Source organism: Vombatus ursinus, unplaced genomic scaffold (assembly GCF_900497805.2).
Source record: "Vombatus ursinus unplaced genomic scaffold, bare-nosed wombat genome assembly UNPS02014171.1, whole genome shotgun sequence".
Taxonomy (NCBI): domain Eukaryota; kingdom Metazoa; phylum Chordata; class Mammalia; order Diprotodontia; family Vombatidae; genus Vombatus; species Vombatus ursinus.
The window spans coordinates 1056469-1076432 of NW_020953949.1; the positions used below are offsets into that span (position 1 = coordinate 1056469).

The 19964-nt window shown below is 40.1% G+C and overlaps 1 protein-coding gene across 2 annotated transcripts in view; it reads left to right on the top strand.

Annotated features, from left to right (window-relative positions):
• The first annotated feature begins 2820 nt into the window (after positions 1-2820).
• Positions 2821-19964, top strand: part of SLC44A1 (solute carrier family 44 member 1) — a 201208-nt gene continuing 184064 nt past the window's right edge. Inside the window, exon 1 of one of the 2 annotated variants that reach the window (XM_027859730.1) lies at positions 2821-3151. In XM_027859730.1, the coding sequence (XP_027715531.1) occupies positions 3119-3151 (33 nt within the window). In that variant the 5' untranslated portion in view covers positions 2821-3118. The remainder of the gene's footprint in view (positions 3152-19964) is intronic. The other variant, XM_027859732.1, reaches the window with a different exon arrangement.

Genomic DNA, 19964 nt, shown 5'->3' on the forward strand with positions numbered 1-19964 from the left:
CTTTTCATAGGCTATCCCTAGTGACTGGAATTCACTCCCTCCTTATCCTCAACTTAGAATCTTTAATTTTCTTCAGCATGAAGTTCAAGAGCCACCTTCTGCAAGAGAACTTTACTGATCAATCCCTGCTGCTACTAGGGTCTTTCCTAAACAAATTACCTGGTACAGTTGTTTTGGAGAGCCAATTGATTAATTGGTTCCTTCACCACCTCTCCCCCAAGCTCAATAGATACAGAAAAAGAGACAGATAACAGAAAAATTAACAAAATTAACAGATAACAGAAAAGAAACAGATGAAAGAAAAATTAACAAAATTAACATTTTGTTAATGTTAACAAAAGGCAAAGACTAGGCTTTCTACACCTTTATTCTATTGCCAAAGTGTGAAGGGGTTCTTCCTAATAGAATTAGAAGACCATCTGGCCATTGGCCGCCTAAAGATTGGCAACATCTGTAGTGGTCTTTCAAAGGATAAGTCTGATAGCCTTGGAGACATTCCAGCTTTGGAGGCTGGGAATAGCTTTTTAGAGTGGGACCCCTTCACCTCTACCAGATGGCAGAAGGGTCATCTCTCCTCCATCACTTTTCCCTCTCCTCTTTCCCCATCCTCACCATCCACAGTGTCTTACAATGGAGTTACTTGCCCAGAACAAGAAAAAATTCCATCAGGGTGCCAAGACAGAGAGACAATGGGAACAGGAAGCAATGTCAAGGAGCATGACCTTCGGCGTCTGAGAAGTGAGCTGACCATAGATTCTAGAAATTAATTTTGGAAGTTGAGAGTGAGAGGAGGAGACCCAGAGGGGTCTGCTAAGCTAACTGCCCAGAAGAAAAGCTGCTTCCAGGGTGGAAAATTATGAGAACATCAAGAGAAGATAAAGGACTATGGGCTCTTCAGTTCCAGAGGTTAGTTGCCTTGGGCTCATGTACTCCCAGCCTGTGTTTCGCTATCAGAAAAAAGGGAGGTTATAGCATTTATATAGCTTTTACTATGCACCATGCATGGTGCTAAGTGCATTACAAATATTATCTCATTTGATCCTCACAACAACCCTGTTGTGTAGATGCTGTTATCCTTATTTTATAGTTGGGGAAACTGAGGCAAAGATTGAGTGACTCGCACATTGTCACACAGCGAGGAAGGGTCTGAAGCTAGATTGGAACTAGGTATTCCTGACTCCAGGCCCAGCGCTTTAATCTTATGCTCCCTCTTCCTGTATTTGTGGGAGAATGACCTCAGATTCATGTAAGGAGAATGTTTTGTAGCTTTGTTCTTTCTGTGTCATCTTAATAAATGTCTTTGCTTTGAGCTAATTGTGTCTAATGGTTGACTATTAAAGGTAAGCTCATCTGTGGGAGCTCGAGATATAATTTTAGGAAAACAGAGTTCCCAGAATACTTTATGAGCTCCTGCCCCTTGCAAGAGACCCAATCTGTAAACTACTGAGTGCCTAGTTAGAAAGGAAGCTTTCAGAGCGATCTATTTATTTCACATGTGCACTTATGTACATACTGTCTTCCCCTTACAAGCTTCTTAAGGGCAGGAACTGTTTCATATTTATGAATCTTCAGTGAATTGCACAAAGTAGGAAATTAGCAAGTGCTTTTTTTTATTGTTAAAGCTTCAATTATTAGCAATTATTTTTTTCTGATACTTCGCCGAAATCCTATTCCCTACAATTTCCACTGCCTGGCATTGTTCTTTAATATTCATGAATTTTGTCCTTCCAAAGAGATTGTAAACTTCTTGAGGACAAAGTATGCATATAACACTTTTTTAAAAGTCCATTACAGTGCCTGGGAAGCATAAGGATCATATTTCTAAAACTGTGATTCACATAATAATAAAAGTGACTTATTGCTAAGTCAGTGGCTTGCTCAAGATAACCCTGTCAGGAAGCAGCATTGGCGGAATTCCAAATGAGTCTTCCGACTCCAAGGCGTCTTTTCACCAAAGCACCCAGCTCTGGACTCACCAGTTCAGTTCCTGGTCATCCCACCATCCACCTCGTGATAACGCCCAAAGGTTGCTCAGTTTCCAGCTGTCTCTGCCCAATGTAACCTCAGTTTCCCCGTCAGCAAAATGGAGCCAATACTAAGAAATGATCGCCCTCCCTCTCTTCCCTGACCTCCAAAGTGGCGAGCGTGACTGCTGGTTTCCTTTCGTCCCAAAAGCCCAGATGGCCAGCTAGGGGATGGGAGGAGAAGGTGGGGGAGGAGGAGCTGTGTCCGGGAAACAGCCCCAGCTTTCCCGCAGGGCTGGCAATTCCCTACTCCTTGTAGAAAGGGGAAAAAACAAAAAAACAACAACCTGCCTCCTCTCCTTCGCTTTGCTCCGCCTCATCTTCCGGAAGGAGCCCGGCTCCTTTTAGGCAACGTACCAGTGTTGTCCAGCCTTCCCTCCGATCGCCCCAGCAACAGCCCGCCTCCTTCCCCTCCCCGCCCGGGCCACGTCGGTGCCACTGCTAACTGGGCTCGGTCGCTGCTTGGCGCCAGCTCTCCGAAGGGCCCTCCCTACCGTCCGCCCCGCTGAGTCCGCGCCGCTCAGCGCAGCGCAGGGGGCGGAGGGAGGAGCACAAGGAGGGTGGGGAGCCGGGAATCTGATGGGAGACGGGAGCGGCGCGGAGGAGGAGGCAAGGGAAAAGGAGGAGGAGGAGGAGGCGCCGCCGCCGCCACCGCCCCCCGCCCCTTTCCGCTTGGAAGCAGCAGCAGCAGCAGCAACAGCAGTAGCAGTAGCAGCAGCAGCCGCCGCGTCCGGAGCAGCAGCAGCAGCAGCAGCAGCAGCAGCAGCAGCAGGATCAGCAGCAGGATCCGGGGGAGCAGCAGCAGCAGCAGCAGCAGCAGTAGCGCAGCCGCCCCCCGGGGATGTCGCTTGTGTGGGTCCTGAGCAGCTCCCCCTGAGCTGCAGCCCTCTGGTCCCTGAGGCGGAGCAGCACTGAACAGGAGCGGGTGCCCGCGGAAGAGGAGGAGGAGGAGGAGGAGAAGAAGGAGGACGGGGGGGACAGGCCGGCTCCCTCCCCCGGGCCGGCCGCCGGGGTTGTGGATGCCTAGGGGCCCCGGGGCGTAGCTGGGCGCTCGCCCCCTTCCCCCTTTCCTCCTTGGCATCCCCGGCCCCGCCATGGGCTGCTGCAACTCCACCTCCGCAGCACAGGTGAGCCTAAGAATGTCTCTCCCCTCTCTGCTCCTGTCCCCGGGGCGCCCCGGGAGAGAGACTCCTTTTCCCCCTCCCTCCCTCCTTTCTTCTTTTCTTTCCCCCACCCCCGGTCCACCAATCTGCAGTCTTCTCTTAGGGAGCCGACTGGCCCCCACCTAAAGGAGAGCTCCCCCCTTGTACCTCCAGGGTCTCAGCTCCTGCCCGTCCACTCAGGTAGGACAGGTCCCTCCTCTATGCCCCATTCACTAGGTTGGACTCCTCTTATCTTCGTAGATCTGCAGCACTCCCCACGCTCCCCAAGTGGATAGTCTCAAGCTCCCTAATCCCCATCCTGTGGTGTCGTGAGATCCTTAGCTCTTCTGCTTTCTCTTTTTACATACTTATTGGGACACCAGTCCCTCCATATCCCGAACGAGAGCTTTTATCCTCTCCCTGCCGCTTCGTCCTTACCCCCACTATTTTCCCTTTGTGCCTCCACCCCTGGACTCCCCCTTTCCCTGAAGCACCCTGCAGGAACCCAAGGGTGGGGTGTGGGAGAGGGATGAAGCACCTGATGGGGGAGCGCCGCGAAAACTCCCTCTTTGTTGTCCATGTAACAGGAGGAAGAGGTACCAAATTTAGTTTTCTGTGGGCACTGGCCAAATGTTGTCAGGGCTGAGATGCAGAGATTTCTCAGGGCTTCTACCCTGCCCCCACCCAAATATTATGATCCACTCTCCTTTCCAGTCTTAGACTTTACCCTGAAAGGCAGTTTTTAGATTAAACTGCATGTAAATCAAATGTAATAGAACTTGACTGCTGCCCACTAATAACTGAGAAGACCTGTTTGTAAATTACCTGATTTAGTGGATTAGTGAGAGTGTTTACAAATACATAAAAAACAATCAGGAATACTGCATCAACATCAAACTGTCCTGTGTTGTACAGTGAAAAATAGGCTGTGACAATGACTGGGATGTAATCTTAACAACCTAATAAGTGTAGTATTTGTGATTTGTTTGCCAATGGGGGTGCTTCATTTTCAGAATTAGAGACTGGTTGACACTTTGGAAAATGCTTGCTTGCAAAAATTAAAAAAAAAATTCCACCAGAAATCTAGCATCTGTGGCTAATGGCAGCAATGTTTTTGCTGTTGCTAAAGCACTATATATAACTCAGTTTTAAATAACCTGCATATTTATTCTGAAAACCTCATCTGTTAAGGAGAAAATGGCTCTAGAATTACAGATGAATGGGGGATGTTCATTTGAGCAACAGAAAACCTTAAGAGTTAGAAGGGACCTTAGAGGTCACCTAATCCACTCTCTTGCACTTGGTGCAGGAATCCCTCCTACAGCATTGCTGACAAGTGGTCATCTAGGCATATTCATGCCATATTTATACAGTTTCTTTTTTCCGGTGTGTTTCTGTTGGTTCCTTCTCCCTCCTCCCACCTCCCCTTTGGGGATAATAGAGAGGCCAGGTTATTTGGTTCACTATTAGTTGGTAGCGTTGTTAAAGTAACTGTAGAATCTGTGCAGTGGTAGCAATGCATATAATCAGAAAGAGAAGGGGTAAAGTGGCAAAAGCTCTTTTATAGATAATGTATGGAGGAGTGGATGTAGACAAAAACTTTCAGCTGATTAGATTCTTTTATATTTTTTATGAAATCTTTCATAAACCTTAATAACGGCTATAATAAAACACATGCATATAGAAGCACATTCTTTATAACAGCTCTGTGAGTATATGATCATGGATTTAAGGTGGAAGAGGCCTCAAAGGTCATTTATTCCTAGCCCTCCTTTTTCAGATGGAGAAATGGAGGCTCGTGGAGATTAAAGGATTTGCCCAGGATTACAGAGGTAATAAATAAGGTGCAGAGCTGAGATTCAAACTTAGGTCTTCTGACTCCAAATCTGTTGTGCTTTCTACTAGTAATAGAAATAGTATCCCCATTTTATTGATTTAAGAAGCTAAAGTTCAGAGACATTAAGTGATTTGCAAGCTCACAGAGTTGCTTATCAGTGGCAGAAATGGAGTTTGAACCTTGGTCATCTGACTTCACATTCTATATTCTTCCTACCATATCATATGGCCTTCCTTCAGGTCAGTACTACATAAATGTTTTGTAAATGCTACGTTTTCTTACAAGCAACCAGCTAATTCACACATCCTCATTATTTTGGCCATGAAATGCCTTTATAATAGGTAAGTGTTGATGAATTTTATTCATGGCTTTTTTGATGTGAGAATAATTAAATACGGGAGCCATAGGTGTCACACTATAACTCTCACCTTTATTTTTTTACTGTTCTCTCTACTTTTATACAGTGGCCAAGAGAGAACATGCATACCTTGTGCCCCATGGAGTGATTGAACTCCCACAAGACAGATATCACCCTATTACATTAATCTTTAGGGAATTTTTGTGTCATGAAAGGGGATATCCATTAGTAGGCTCTGTACCACACAGCTAGCCAAGATCTCATTCTTGGATTTTTAATGTCATTTTCTACTTGTGAGACATTATGACATACTAAAACTGCCGACATCATGATAGATCCTCTTCCATTGATACTGTATTTGTGGAGCACTGCCACTTTGGAAAGCTTGTCTATTGTTGTATATATTTTCTTGAACAAGCAGGGAAGCATTGCTATCCTGATATTACAACATAATATATTTAAACATTGGGCATCAGGACACCTGAATTCAAGTCCAGCTTCTGCTGCATTTTGCAAATTGCTGCATGTCTGGGCAAGTCATTCCTCTCTGAGCTCTGTTTCCTCATCTGTAAAATAAAAAAAGTTAGACTAGACCAGAGTTCCCAAGAGTCCATTGATAAGATGAGGGGGATGTGTAAATGAACTTGGATGGGAAAAATTATATCTTTATTTCAATATAATTGGTTTCTTTTATAACCCTATGTATTTACTTTCTGTATTTTAAAATGTTCTGTGAAGGCTTCCATAGGCGTAATCAGACTACCAAAAAGATTCATGACACAAAAAAGATTAAGAATCCTTGGACTAGACTAAATTCTCAGGTTTTGATATAGGTCTCTTTTTGGATTATATGCCTGGCACTAGAAGATTAGTGGCACTAGGTTGGTCCCAGGGTGCTGGATTTTTCAGCTATTTCAGTTCTCAAATATTGTTTATTATGAATCAGCATGATACAGTGGACCTAAGTTCATGGTCAAAAGACCCAAGTTCAAATTCAACCTCTTACACTATCTGTATGACCTTGAGCAAGTTGATTGACCTTTCTGGGCCTCAGTTTCCTCATCTGTAAAATAGGAAGGTTGGACTAGATAGCTTTCAAGGTCCCTTTTAGCTTTAGACTTATGACCCTAAGTGTTAAAGGGGTTGAAATCTTCATCAGCAGAGTGACTGTCTTCATCACTGGAATCATAGTGTTATTGATGCATGGGTAGGACTTTTTTTTTTGCCCTGAAGGAACTATTTAAACAGTAAATGTTGACATTGTTGTACAGATAACCTAGAAAATATTAATGTGGCAATAATTATCACATTGACAGAGAATGTCAAAACTTAAACTTCACATATTTATTACTTAATAGAAATATATTTAAGAGAATTTAGGATATAAAGAATTCATAATTTTAGAAACCATTTCGCTCTGAAGAAAAACTCTTTGAACTTACAGAATGTGAAAGTCTTGTGTTACCATCTTATTCCTACTGCAAATACCAACTAATGAATACCTGGCTACCGTATCCATTATGGTCAAATCCCCAAAACACTAGCTGATATCTATTCAGCTTGTTCCCATGTCCGAGGGAGAACATCTAACAGTCTAACAGTCTCAAGGGAGAACATCTAACATCACTTTAATAAAAGTTATTGGACTGGAAACAGAAGGAACCACAAAAGTACAATCTATTAATTTTTTGTTGTTGTTTTCAGATATGTTTTGGATATGTTTTGGTTCCTGAAAATTACATCTATGACCAATGAAGCAATTGGTCTCTTGGCTATTGGTCTCTGCTGCTAAACAAGGATTACAAATTTCTGTCATTAGTAGACCATTGGAGTTGGAAAAGACATTAGAAATCATCAACTCCTTCACTTTTCAGATAAGGGAACAAGCTTACAAAGTTAGTGACCAGTCCAAGGTCATATATCTCCAGAGTGGAAGAACTAGAACCACATCGCAGGTCGTTTGAGCCCAGTAGTATTATCTACTCTATCACACTGCCTTTTAATGTGCAGTTGCTTCCTCACATCCACAGATAGAGAAATCTTCAAATAAAGGTCTTACTTAGAACCAGAGATCAGTAAGCCTTTATATCCGTAGCATTCTGTAACTGATTAATAGCACAGCTCTAAATATGTAGTAAACGTGCCGAAAAAATAATTGTATTGATTGGAGTTCCTCAAAGTCAGTGGTCAAATCTCAATCAGAAAATGAGTCTATTAACCTCCTATGCGATACTCTTCTTGCTACTAGAACAAGTGCCTTTCTTCATTGGGTAGAATTAGGTAGGAAAGTGTTAAAGGGTGCCTGTCCTTTTGATGCTGTGGCAAGAGTTTACATTTTAGCTATAGCACTGGTGTGGATACACTGTCTCAACTTAAAAGAAGCTGTCTACAAAGGCCAAGGATAACAGGCCTTGCAAAACCTGCAATGAGCATCAAAGAAAAATGCTCTGAGCTAATCTCTAGCTCAGTTAAAATTTTTCTCAGAGGAACTGAGTAACTTTAAAGTCCTGGCAGTTTTTATCAATGTAAATATAAGGTTTTTCGCCTTTCATAGGGTGGATTCATCTTTGGAATTGAACTCTGTTCCCCATCCCTGTCCCTCAGTTTCTTGACCATGTTTATAAACTTATCAATGCTTCCTTCTTACCCCAAATATTTATGATCAGAGATTTTAATTCTCCCCAGGCTACTTTTGTGTATTTGAATTTGTACTCCTAACATGATGAATTTTCTGTTTGATTCTCCTCTGAGATGGTGTTGAATTTATGTCTCATAATGAATCAGACATAAATTCAGCATCATCTCAGTGGAGAATCAAACCTGCAGAATGTTTGGTGGCAATGTTTTGTATGTCAAAACAAAATTATTACTTTGCTATAAGATTTATATTGAAGAGAAGTTTCTCATGAAATACATACAAACTAATTGTTGGAAAAATATAAGCAAAATAACTGACGTGTTAATGTGCAGTTTAAGGTTAGGAACATATATTTAAATATGAGGCTGACTAATTCTGTGTTAGTTCTTAAAGAACTGTTTTATTATATTTTGTGTTTCAGTGGAAGTAACAGTAAGCTAATCACTATCAGCAGACAAGGAAGTGAAATGGAGAAGTGGTAGTTTATGCCTAATTCACATTGAATGGCAAGAAAATATAGAAGTTTAAATTTCTTCTGAATTGGTGAGATTAATCCTCCCCCAAATTCTTTTAAAAGCCATTCCCATCTTTCCTTATTTCTTTTGTTGTATTAGACCCCAACATAAATTCTGTAAACAGTTGCTATGTTAAGCTTCAAAGTTCTCTTGGTAAATCTTCAAATTTATTAAACACTGTTTCCCATTGAGAAACCAGTTTGAATGGAGGAGTCTTTGGAAAGATTACTTAGCAAACTGCCATAAGTCTTTGTTGCTAATGACTAGATCATTATTTCTCACAGCAGTATTGTGGAGAACAGGAGATTTTGTAAGGTCTCTGATGTTCTGTGTCCTTCAGTTCTAACCTTAGAAATTGTGAGAGGATAGAGGAAAATCTTTCTATTTGAACAAACTGCCCCTTGCCTGCCTGCCTAACTAGGAAAAATAGGATCTGTCTGCTAGCTCAGTCTGAGCTCTTAAATTTGAAGTGTGTACATTTAGCTATACTCTCTTTTGTCTTCTGTCCTGAGAATAATTTTTAAAAATTTATCAGGAGCCCAGAGATTTTGATCTTGGGATGTCAGTCATTATATACTTCTGAATTTACTGTAAAAATAAAAACATAGGAGTTTAGTATCATTTACTAACGAAAAACTTTTCATTTACATATGATCTCCAAATCCTGCTTGCCATACCTAGAAAAAACGTTAGAGAATGGGAAGAGTCTTTGTTGAATGGAGCTTTTTTCCTCCAGTAAAGTTGTCCTTTCATGCCTTATCATGATATGGAGGTGACTGGCAGGTCCCATCAAGTCAGAAAAGACTTTGGATTCTGGCCTGATTTTGGATCCCATGTCTGTCACTTGACCATCCTAGATTAGCTTTATGTGCAGAGGCTTTTGATCAAATTTGATCAAAGGATGCAGTTTTTCAAATATTAGCAGTTCTCAAGAATTGCCTTTTAAGTCATAGAGGAATTATAATCTTCATGGTTGGAGGGACTATAACACACTTATGAAATAATGAATCCTTCATGTATTTATGTATGTATGGTGCATTGTTTCTGCAAAAGAGCCAGTCAAACAAGGAAGAAAATTTTGATGTCATATAGATTAACTAGAAAACATTAATGTAGCAATCAGGGTCCCAACCTGTAACTAATGCCTAACAGATTTTTTTTTTTAAAACAGAACTTGGAATATATAGAATTCATGAGTTAAAATAGGCTTACTCTGAAGAATAGCATCTCTTGAATTTATAGAATCTCAAGAGTCTTTGCTGCTATATTTCCCCATTTACCAGATAATGGGTTCCTGGCTACCAAATCTATTATGGTTAATTCCCAAAAACTAGCTGCTATTTGACAACATGTTCCCAGGTCCAGTGAACACAATCTGATGTGCTGAAAGCCCCTCATGGGGACGCTTAACATTACTTTAATATATCCCATTGGGTTGGGAACAAAACTGACCACAAAGGTAAAGTCATGATTCTTGTTGGATATGTTTTGGCTCTTATAAAACCAGATATCTCTGTGAAGCTATTGGTGAGTCTCCACACTTAACCAAAGATTGAACATCTCAGTCCTCTTAGACTTTTAGAGGTGGAAGGGATGTTAAAGATCATGAAGCCCTTTATTTAACAGATAAAGAATCAGTTCCTCAAGGGTCATGTAACTAGTTAGTGTCAGAGGTATAATAGATCCAACTTACCTAAGCCCTTTGGTTTTTCTACCATACCACCCTGCCTTTTAATGTGCTGCTTCTTCTATCCTTCCAATGGTATACAAACCATCTTCAATTTTAAGGTAGACTAGAGGTCTTAAATTGAAGGTCTCATAGAATAAATGTCTTCAAGCAAAGACTGAATGGTAGTTGTTAGGGATTGCTTCACTTATTGGAATAAATGCTTCTCAGGTAACTTATCGTTCTGAGATTCTGTGCTATCTTACATATTAAGTTTCAAATTTATACAAAGATAAAATGGAACTTTTTTTTTTTTTACTTTGGAAAATAAGTCATCATAGGATTCCTTAAGTTAACAAGCTTCCCTTATATGTTCACTCATTCAGTTTACCAAAACTGATTTACACAAATTTTCCAGAAAAAAGCTTACAGTTCAAGTAATGGAATAAGTCTTAATTTCGAAGAAAAAGTAAAGTAAAGAGAAATATGCTGAATATATAAAGAAATAAGGTAAAATCATAATGGGGATGAGAGACATAAGAACATACTGACACTGCGATTTGTTCATGTATTCTTTTTTATATGTAATTATGGCCAAAGGTCTTTTAGGGTCCACTCCTGCCATCATAAGGAAGTAGTTAGATTCCATAACTGAGAACAGGGAAGTGTGTATCCAATGTCTCTTGGTTCTCAAGTGTTTGTCAGCCCAGCCAATGAGTGGAGACCTGAGGATAGGTTCACTAGGGATGCTGGCTTAGAATAATACAGTAGTAGTTACAGAAAGAAACTTTCAATTCATCAGTTTCTTTCATTTTCATATAATTGAAAGGGACCCATTATTTAACTTAACCTTCTAATTTTGCAGGGGGGGGGAAACTGAAGCCCAAAGATGTGAATTGACTTTGCCCAAGGTCATACTGGTGGTAAATTGTATTTGAATCCAGGTACTCTGATAATCCTTTCTAGCTCTTAATTTAAATCCTAGATATTTCTTTTAGACTTGGAATTTAAAAATGATGATTGAATCTTGATGTGTGATTTTATTATGTTCAAGGATTTTTTATTGACCAAAAATTGGCCATCACCAATAGATATTTTGTTAAGTGGCTTTACTGTTTTTAGCTGTCTCTTCAAACTGCCCATAATAATTTCTTTTAAATGAGTTTTAAAGGCAAACTCTAAATAATAGGGATTACTATTTTTAATGCTGCCCAATGTGCAGATAACTGGTAGGCAGAAGCAAATATGTTTTCTGATACATGTGTATTAAATTGATAATAGGGAACATAAAACTTTACTTAATAAATGTAGTATATGAAGATATATTTCAATTCTATATTATGGCCAGTTAGGGAAGTGTAATGATAACAGATTTAGGAGTTAGAAGGAACCTTATCAAAGGAGTTTTTTCCTAGCAGAGGCTACATGCCCATCCAAATTAAGAATCCTGTCTTAATCTCTAAGAAGTGGGCATCGAGCCTTTACTTTAAGAGCTCCTATGCTGAAGAACTCAACATCTACCCTTGTACCCTTGTGCAAGTGCACTTTTTACTCTGAGGAATAGAGACAGCTCATGTTCCCAGGGAATCTAACTAATTAAGTAGTGGTGGAGAGGAAGAAAGGGAAATAGACACACAGAGGGAGGGAGAGAGGTGACAGGCTGAGAAACATCTACAGAGAGGGAAAGGTTGACAAATAAAGGAGAGGTACCTGCTTGTCAGTGTTATCACCTTAGCGTTGTCCTTAGAAATTCTGATTAATTAGTAATCATAGCTACTATCCTTAAAGCCTCCAGAGGCTCTATTCAAAATGTATTAGGCTGCAAACATAGGGGGTTCAGGTCATTACAGGAACCCACCTGGATACTGTATTCCTGGCTAGCAGTAGGTCTGAAGAAAAGCTGAGGGTTACTGTACTTCAGAATATCACTGTAGCAAAATCCCCAAAGCCTACAAAACGTAGGCAGTATTACTCTTCTTTCTTATACGTTCTGACAAATGTTTCAAACCAGTATTTATCACCGGGGAAACTCTGGTACTTTTAAGAGATCTGTGGTTTTGCAGGCAATTGAGGATGAGACCTCTGCTTGCTTACAAGAATATAGTCATGAGATGATTACTTTTTACTTCAGTACCCCAAGTTTCTGTGTTTTCCTCCAGGTGGATACTCTCTCCACTGACACAGGTTGGAGGCACTCTGCTCTCCTTAGTAGATTGTTTCCTGAGTTGCTGAAAAGAGTACAGGACTAGTAGTCAGGAGGATCTGGATTGGAATCCCACCCCAGACACTAGCTATACAACTGTACGCCGTTCCTTAGCTGTAAAATGGGACTTGTAATTACTGAAATAAGTTTTTCTTTGTTGTTGTTTATTTTAATCTTGTTTTGTTTTGGACCGAGTCTCCCTGTCTTACCCAGGGGGGAAATGCCCAGCCACTCATAAGCTTATCCCACTACTGAGAAGAACGAAAACTTTTCCCTGCTTTATTTCTTTTTTTGGGGGGGGGGTTGGCAATGGGGTTAAGTGACTTACCCAAGGTCACACAGCTAGTAAGTGTCAAGTGTCTGAGGCCGGATTTGATCTATTTGTCAGTCAGATTCTCCTGACTTAAGGGCAGTGCTCTATCCACTGCGCCACCTAGCTGCCTTTGCCCTGCTTTATTTCTAACCCATGCTGTTTTGCTCCTCTCACCCCTTCCACTCTGCAGTTGGGGGGAAGGGTAGAGGGGTAGGGGGTAAGAAGAGTGATCAACTTCAGCTCTACTCTGGCTCAGAACTCCTGAGCTCAAGTGATCCAGCAGCCCCTGCCTCTCCCAGCAGCACGGATTACAGGGGTGTGCCACTATGTCTGATTGACAGCGTTGTTATAAGGTTTAAATGGGATAATATAAGTAAAATGCAGCGCAACCTTGAAGTCTGCATAAACAGAAGAGTTTGCCAGAACTATACTTGGAAGGTTTTCCAGCTTGGAAGAACAGGTCAGGGCTTGTTTTCTTCCTGTCATATTCTTTTAGAAATGAGCATCATATGACCTCCATGCGGTAACTCAGAAGAAGGCATTGGTGGAAACATCTAATTACAATGCTATAAATAAAACTTAATTCCTTCTAACATAATGTCTGTCATTTGAGCATCTTAAAATGAACACTGATTTTTTAACCCTTTTGCCATTTTCTTACTATTTTCTTTGCTGTGTGATACATATTCCCAAACAACATAGAACCATACAGCATGATTTGTGTTTCAACATTCAGTTGTGGTATAGTCTATAACTGCTTTAGCGGTTGAGTTAGAGAGATGAGTGAGGAGGCTTGGAATGGTCATCAGACATTCCGTGGAGAAAATCAGATGTGAGTCATGGTGAATGGGAACATGAAAGAAGGCCTGCCAATAAGAATAGGAATACTCTGCATGAAATCTTGCGCTTGTGTAATGCTTTTAGGTTTTGTTTTTCTTAAATTTGTATTGAAAACCAAGTCTTCTTACCCCTAAGGAAACTGGCTTGACTAAAATGGAAGCTGCATGTTGAGGACAATTGGGCAAGGGATACAATTATATAAGTACGAGTAGAGTCAGATTATGACTGTGAGAAACAGGGAGTTTTGCCTTGATAGAAAATAAGGAGCCTTTGAGGTTGTTGTTGTGGTTTGTTTTTTTTTTTTTTTGAGCAAGGGAGTGGCATGGTGAAAATGGTGTTTAAGGAAGATCTGTCGAGAAGTGAGTGATAGGCAAAATGATTTGGAGGAGGGAAAGACCAGAAGCCAGTAGTTCTAGCTTGGAGGCTGTTTTCAGTAATAACTAGAGGTAGTATTAAAAACAGAGAAGTACATATTTGAAGGGCATTTTGAAATTGGTTTTTTTTTTGTATCCCCAGGGTTTATCTCAGTACTTTGCACAGAATAGGTATGTTTAATAAGTACTTGTTGAATTGAATTGAATCTTAGGCACGTCCTGTTCCCCTACTTCCCAAATCCAAAAAGTTCTATCCATTTTGTCTTTATAGTATATCTTTTGCATCTGTCCCTTTCCTTGCATTTCCACAGCCCTGATGCTCTTCAGACCCTTATTACCACCTCCCTGAGCTATTGTAATATTCCCCTAAGTGATCTTCCAATCTCCAATCTCTATCCTCTCTGTTCTGCCCCCTCACACCACTGCCGTGTTACTATGTTCAAAACCTGTCTATAGTCCATCAGCATGGGTGAATAGAGATCTAACCTCAAACCTTGAGGACCTGTGTTCAAATTCCACCTCTGACACATAACAGCTGTGTGGTCTTAGGCAAATCACCCAGCCTCTCAGTAATCTGGAAACTCTCTGTTAGTTTCAGAGAAAGAAGGTGTCAACATGCATTTGATAGAGGGAGTATCCTCATCTAAGAGTTCCATATACTAGTGACATCACAGGTATAATCCTTATTCCTATGATCTTGGAATCTGAAATCAGGATGGCAAATGCCTTCTTTCATTTAAAAGATTTAAGTAACAAGTGGTTTTTTAAAATTAATCTGGCCTTCCCACTACTGCTCCCCCCAAATATTGAACAACAAGGATGATGATGATGATTGATGATGATGATAAACATTCCCTGTTATGTATCTACACAGTCTGGCAAATCAGATTCTCATTTCAGCCATGTCCAAAAATGTATGTCTTGTAAAAGGCATTTTGAGGGGAAAATGGAAATAATTTGGTGATTTATTGGATATAAAGAGTATGATAGAGAAGATAAATAAATAGGAGTTTCAAGCTTGGATGGTTAGGAGAATGGTGTTCACACACACACACACACAGAAGTGAAGGTAGGATTCTGATATGTTGGTGAGAAATTTTAAGTTTGGTTTTGAATAGGTTGAATTCAGCTAATACAGAGTCCTGTTGTCTTCCTGGGGCACGTGTCTGGAATGTGATAGAGAAACTGGAAGTCAAGACTTGTCAAACCTGATGACTAATTGCATTTAGCACAGTGCCTGGCACATAATTGGCACTTAATAAATGCTTATTGACTGACTGGATGACTGATTCTCACTTCTGATAATTCACATAGGTTTAAGTGATACTGCTGGAGGGAATTTAGAAAAGCACTTCTAAGGATTATGAAGTCTGGACAAGAAGCTGAAAGCCTTAGGAACACAAGTGGTATTTTCTTCACAGCTGCTCATGAAAGACATGGGCTTCAGAAGAGAAAGACAGATTTGGGAGAAGAACAACTGGTTAAGAAGATGGGGTCTGGAAATGGGTTTTGAATATTCTGGTCCATGTCTTAAAATATAGGAATGACAGGCTCCTGATGAAGTTTAACTAGGAAGAAATGGAACACACACACACACACACACACACACACACACACACAGAGATATATACACGTGTGTGTGTGTGTGTGTATGTATTTGCCAAGAGTACTTCGATTCAGATCAAGAGCTTTGAATAAAAGGAGGTGGGGAGAAAACTTTTTAATTTTACCAAGCTCGATACCATAGAGATAAAGTTGACAAAGAAGAATGGCAGTTGAGATGCCCAGAACTTTACCAGAGACAAAAACTAAGAATGGAACCAATAGTAAAACACATGGATGGTGTGTAATGTTTATATGTAGATACAGAAAGAATGGCTAACAAGAAAGCTGAACTAAACATCCTAATTCAAGGAGTCAAATAAGTATCATTGAAACTTTGTGGGATGGAAACCATAACTGAAATTTTGTTCTGGAAAGGTATAAGTGATTCAAAAGGAATATAATAGGTAATGGTATATGTGTGTGGGAGGAAAGTAAGGGAAGGTGGGTGGTAGAGTAGCTATTCAGAAGATACATTCATACGAGGAAATCTAAGAACCAGAGTGGGGAAGCATGGTGAGTGAAAATCATCCAAGGCAGAAACAAGTAATAGTGTTATCAGAGTATACTACAGATTACTTGTAGGGGAAAAAAAACACTAAAAAGGAAATAGATGAGTTCAGGAAACAAATCATAAAACTGATATGGAGACATGATATAGTAATAAGAGAAGACTTCAGTTATCCAGACATCTGCTGGAGCTCTCTTTGCCGAAGGCAGAAAAACTAATAATTGAGCCTTAATGATAATTTCCTCTTTCAAAAAAGTAGAAGCAACAAGAACTGTTATTCTGGACTTGATTCTTACCATCAAGTTGCAACTGATTGCTGAAGTAGAAATGAAGAGCCCACTCCAATCTTAGAATTTCTAATAAAGGAGAAGAAAGCTGGGCATAGTCTGACATGTACCCTGCATTTTGGAACAACAAATTACAGAGTGTTCAAAGAAAGGATGGGAGGATCTTATGAACTAAACTTCTCTGGAGGAAGTAAGCTCAGAAGGAAAAGAAAACTTTCAAAAATAAAATTCTGAAGAAATGAGCAGAAACAATTTCATTGAAGAGTAAAAGGGTGAGTTGTCTAAAGAGATTGTTCCTGACTGACCATAGGAAGTTCATTGACCAACTTAGATTTTAGAAAGGTATGCGCAGAACATAGAAGCTAGGTCATGTAATGGAACATAAATACACGTGTGGCACTCAGTAACTATAATAATAATTGAGACAATATTGCCTTAAAGTTTGCAAAGCACTTTACATATTTTATCTCTTAAGCCTTACAAAAAATCCTATGAGGCAGGCACTACAGGTATTTCCCCCCTATTTTGCAGATAAAGAAACTGAGAGTCAGAGGTACGTAGCTAAGTGTCAGAAGTGAGATTCAAACTCAAATCTTCCTGTCTCCTAACTCTAGCATGCTAGCCACTTCACCATGCTGCATTCTCCTGTAAGAATAGAAGTGCTGAAAGCATAGAATTGGTTGGAAGTTAACAAGGAAAGCTCACGACAACAGAAAGATTTTTTTCTTCCAGGCAGTACTGGGAAAGGAGGACCTAAGGAGGGCTAGGTAGATGAGAGATGGATTTTTTTTTTTGCTTGTTTTCTCTGCTAAGGAGAATGATCTTTGGTCTTTGGACTGTAAAATACAGAACAAAATGGCCAACAGTAAGTTGAAATTCAAGATAAATGGGGAGAGCATCTAGATATTCTTGAGGAATTCCAATCACTAAGCCCAGATGAACTATATCCTAAGACAGTGAAAGAAATGGTGACTGTGCTGCTGAGCCACTATCAGTGGTAGAGGTATACTGTCCTGGAGCGAGACAGATATCCTGATTTTTTTCCAAAAAAGGGTAAGAATGGGGTCTGAAAGCTATACGCCATAAAATTTGATGTCAGTTCTTGACAAAGTTCTAGAATGAATTATTAAAGGATGGTTAATGAACATCTAGAAAAGGAAGAGATAATCATAAAGTACCAGCTTGGCTTCATAAAAAAATAAATCATGCCAGGCTATCCTCATCTCTCTTTCTCCCTTCCTCCCTCCCTCTTTCCTCCTTTCCCCTCATCCCCTCCTCTTCCTTTCTACTTCTCTCCCTCTCTCCCTTCTCTTTCTCTCTCTCTCCTTCTCTCTCCTCTCCCTTTCCCTTTCTCCTTCTCTTCCTCTCTCTGTCTCCCCCACCCCACCCCTTGAGTTGCTAGGCTGATAGGTCAGGGAAGTGCTATAGATATAGTTTAGCAAAGTGATTGACAGTCTCATATGCTATTTTTAGGGATAAGATGAAAAAATATGGACTAGAGAATAGCAAATTGTTATATTTGAAAGTAGTTGATTAGTTGGACTCAGTAGTGTTTAATGGATTGGTTTGTTGTCAGGAAGGAAATGTCTAGTTGAGTGTCCTAGGAATCTGTGTGTTTAGCATATTTTGTTAATAACATGGATAAAACCATAGATGATGTGCTTATCAGATGTGTAAGCAACATGAGTGAGGGAAAGTTACCACTTTGGATGAGAATTTTGGAATCCTAAAAGATTTGACAGGTAAAATGCTGGTCCAAATCTAATAAGATGAAATTTAATAAGTGATAAGGATAGATATAAAGTCTTACACTTGGGTTTTTAAAAAATTGTGGTTTTTTTTAGGTACAGGCTGGGGAAGGCATGGCATTACTTGAAGGCAATTTTTGTTAGAAGTTTGGTGTTTTTTAATGGAATGCAAGCTCAATATGAGTCAGTAATTTGAAAGCATGTCCTAGTAGGTCACCTAGGAAGCTAGCATAATGGTTTGAGTTCTGGGCCTGGAATTCAGACGTGGCCTCAGACATTTACTAGCTGTGTGACCTTGGACAAGTCACTTAACTTCTGCTTGCCTCAGTTTCCTTAACTGTAAAATGAGAATAAAAAGAGTACCTACCTTCCAGGTTTGTTGTGAGGATCAAATGAGATCATAGTTGTAAAGTGTCTAGCACAGTGCCTGGTACACAGTAGTGCTATATAAATGCTTATTCTTGCCTTCCCAAAAATCTAATGCAATCTTAGATTATATTAAGATATAGTTTCCAGGACTAGGACAGTGACAGTCCCATTATATTCTGTCCTGACCAGATAATAATCTGGAGAATTGCTTTCAGTGCTGAATACCATATTTTAGAAAGGACATTCATAAAGTGGAGGGTCCAGAGAAGGATAATTAAGATGGTGAAGGAAGGGCTTCCTTCATACCACATGAAATCATACCACATGAGAATTAGCTGAAGGCAGATGGCATGGCTTATTTTGGTGGAAGAGAAGGAGTGTGATGATGGCTGGTCATGTTGAAAGAGAATAAGACTTCTCTGTTTGGCCCTGGAAGGCAGAAATAGAAGCAATAGGTAAAAGGGAGAGCTCTAACAATTAGAGCTATTAAAAAATGGAACAGACCAGAGGTGTGAAGCAGAGACTGGAGGACACATTTGTGGGAGACAAAAATGTATGATAAAAGTGATGAAAATGAGGAAAACTTATTTGTTTATTTAGTCTCTATCAAATCCTGACTCTGAGGGGTTTAATGTAATTGTTAATTTTACTTAATATTTATTGAATGTGTACCATGCTCAGGAGAGCAATGAAATCGGAAATTATCAAGAAAATGGCTACAAGGAAGTTGACGACTGCATGGTACAGATGATTTTTTTTTTCTCATTTCATTAAAAAAATTTTTTTTTCATTTTTAGTTTTCAACATTTACTTCCACAAGATTTTGAGTTCCAAATTTTCACCCCATCTTGCCCTTCCCCCCACCCCAAGATGGCATGCATTCTGAATACCCCTTCCCCTAGTCTGTTTTCCCTGCTATCTCTACCCCCCCTTACCCTTCTATTTTCCTGTAGGGCAGGATAGATTTGTGTACCCCATTTCCTGTATTTCTTATTTCCCAGTTGTATGTGAAAACTTTTTTTTAAAACATGTGTTTTTTAAACTTTGGGTTACAAATTTTCTACCTTCATCCCTCCTCACCCACCCTCATTGAAAAGGCAAGCAACTCAATATAGGCTATACATGTGCAGTTATGTAAAACACTTCCATAGTAGACATGCTGTGTAAAACTAACTCTATTTCCCTTAATCCTATCCTGCCCCCCCATTTATTCTACTCTTTCTTTTGACCCTGTCCCTCCTCAGAAGCATTTGCTTCTGATTAACCCCTTTCCCAATCTGCCCTCCTCTCTATCATCCCCCTAATCTCTTGTCCCCTTCCCCTCCTATTTTCCTGTAGGGTAAGACAGATTTCCATACCCAATTGAGTGTGTATGTTATACCCTCCTTAAATCAAATCCTATGAGAATAAGATTCACTCATTTCCTCTCACCTTCCCCCAGTTCCCCTCCACTGTAAGAGCCTGTTCTTTTCTGTTTTTTTTTTTTGTGAGATAATATACCCCATTCTACCTTTCCCTTTCTCCTTCTCCTAGTATA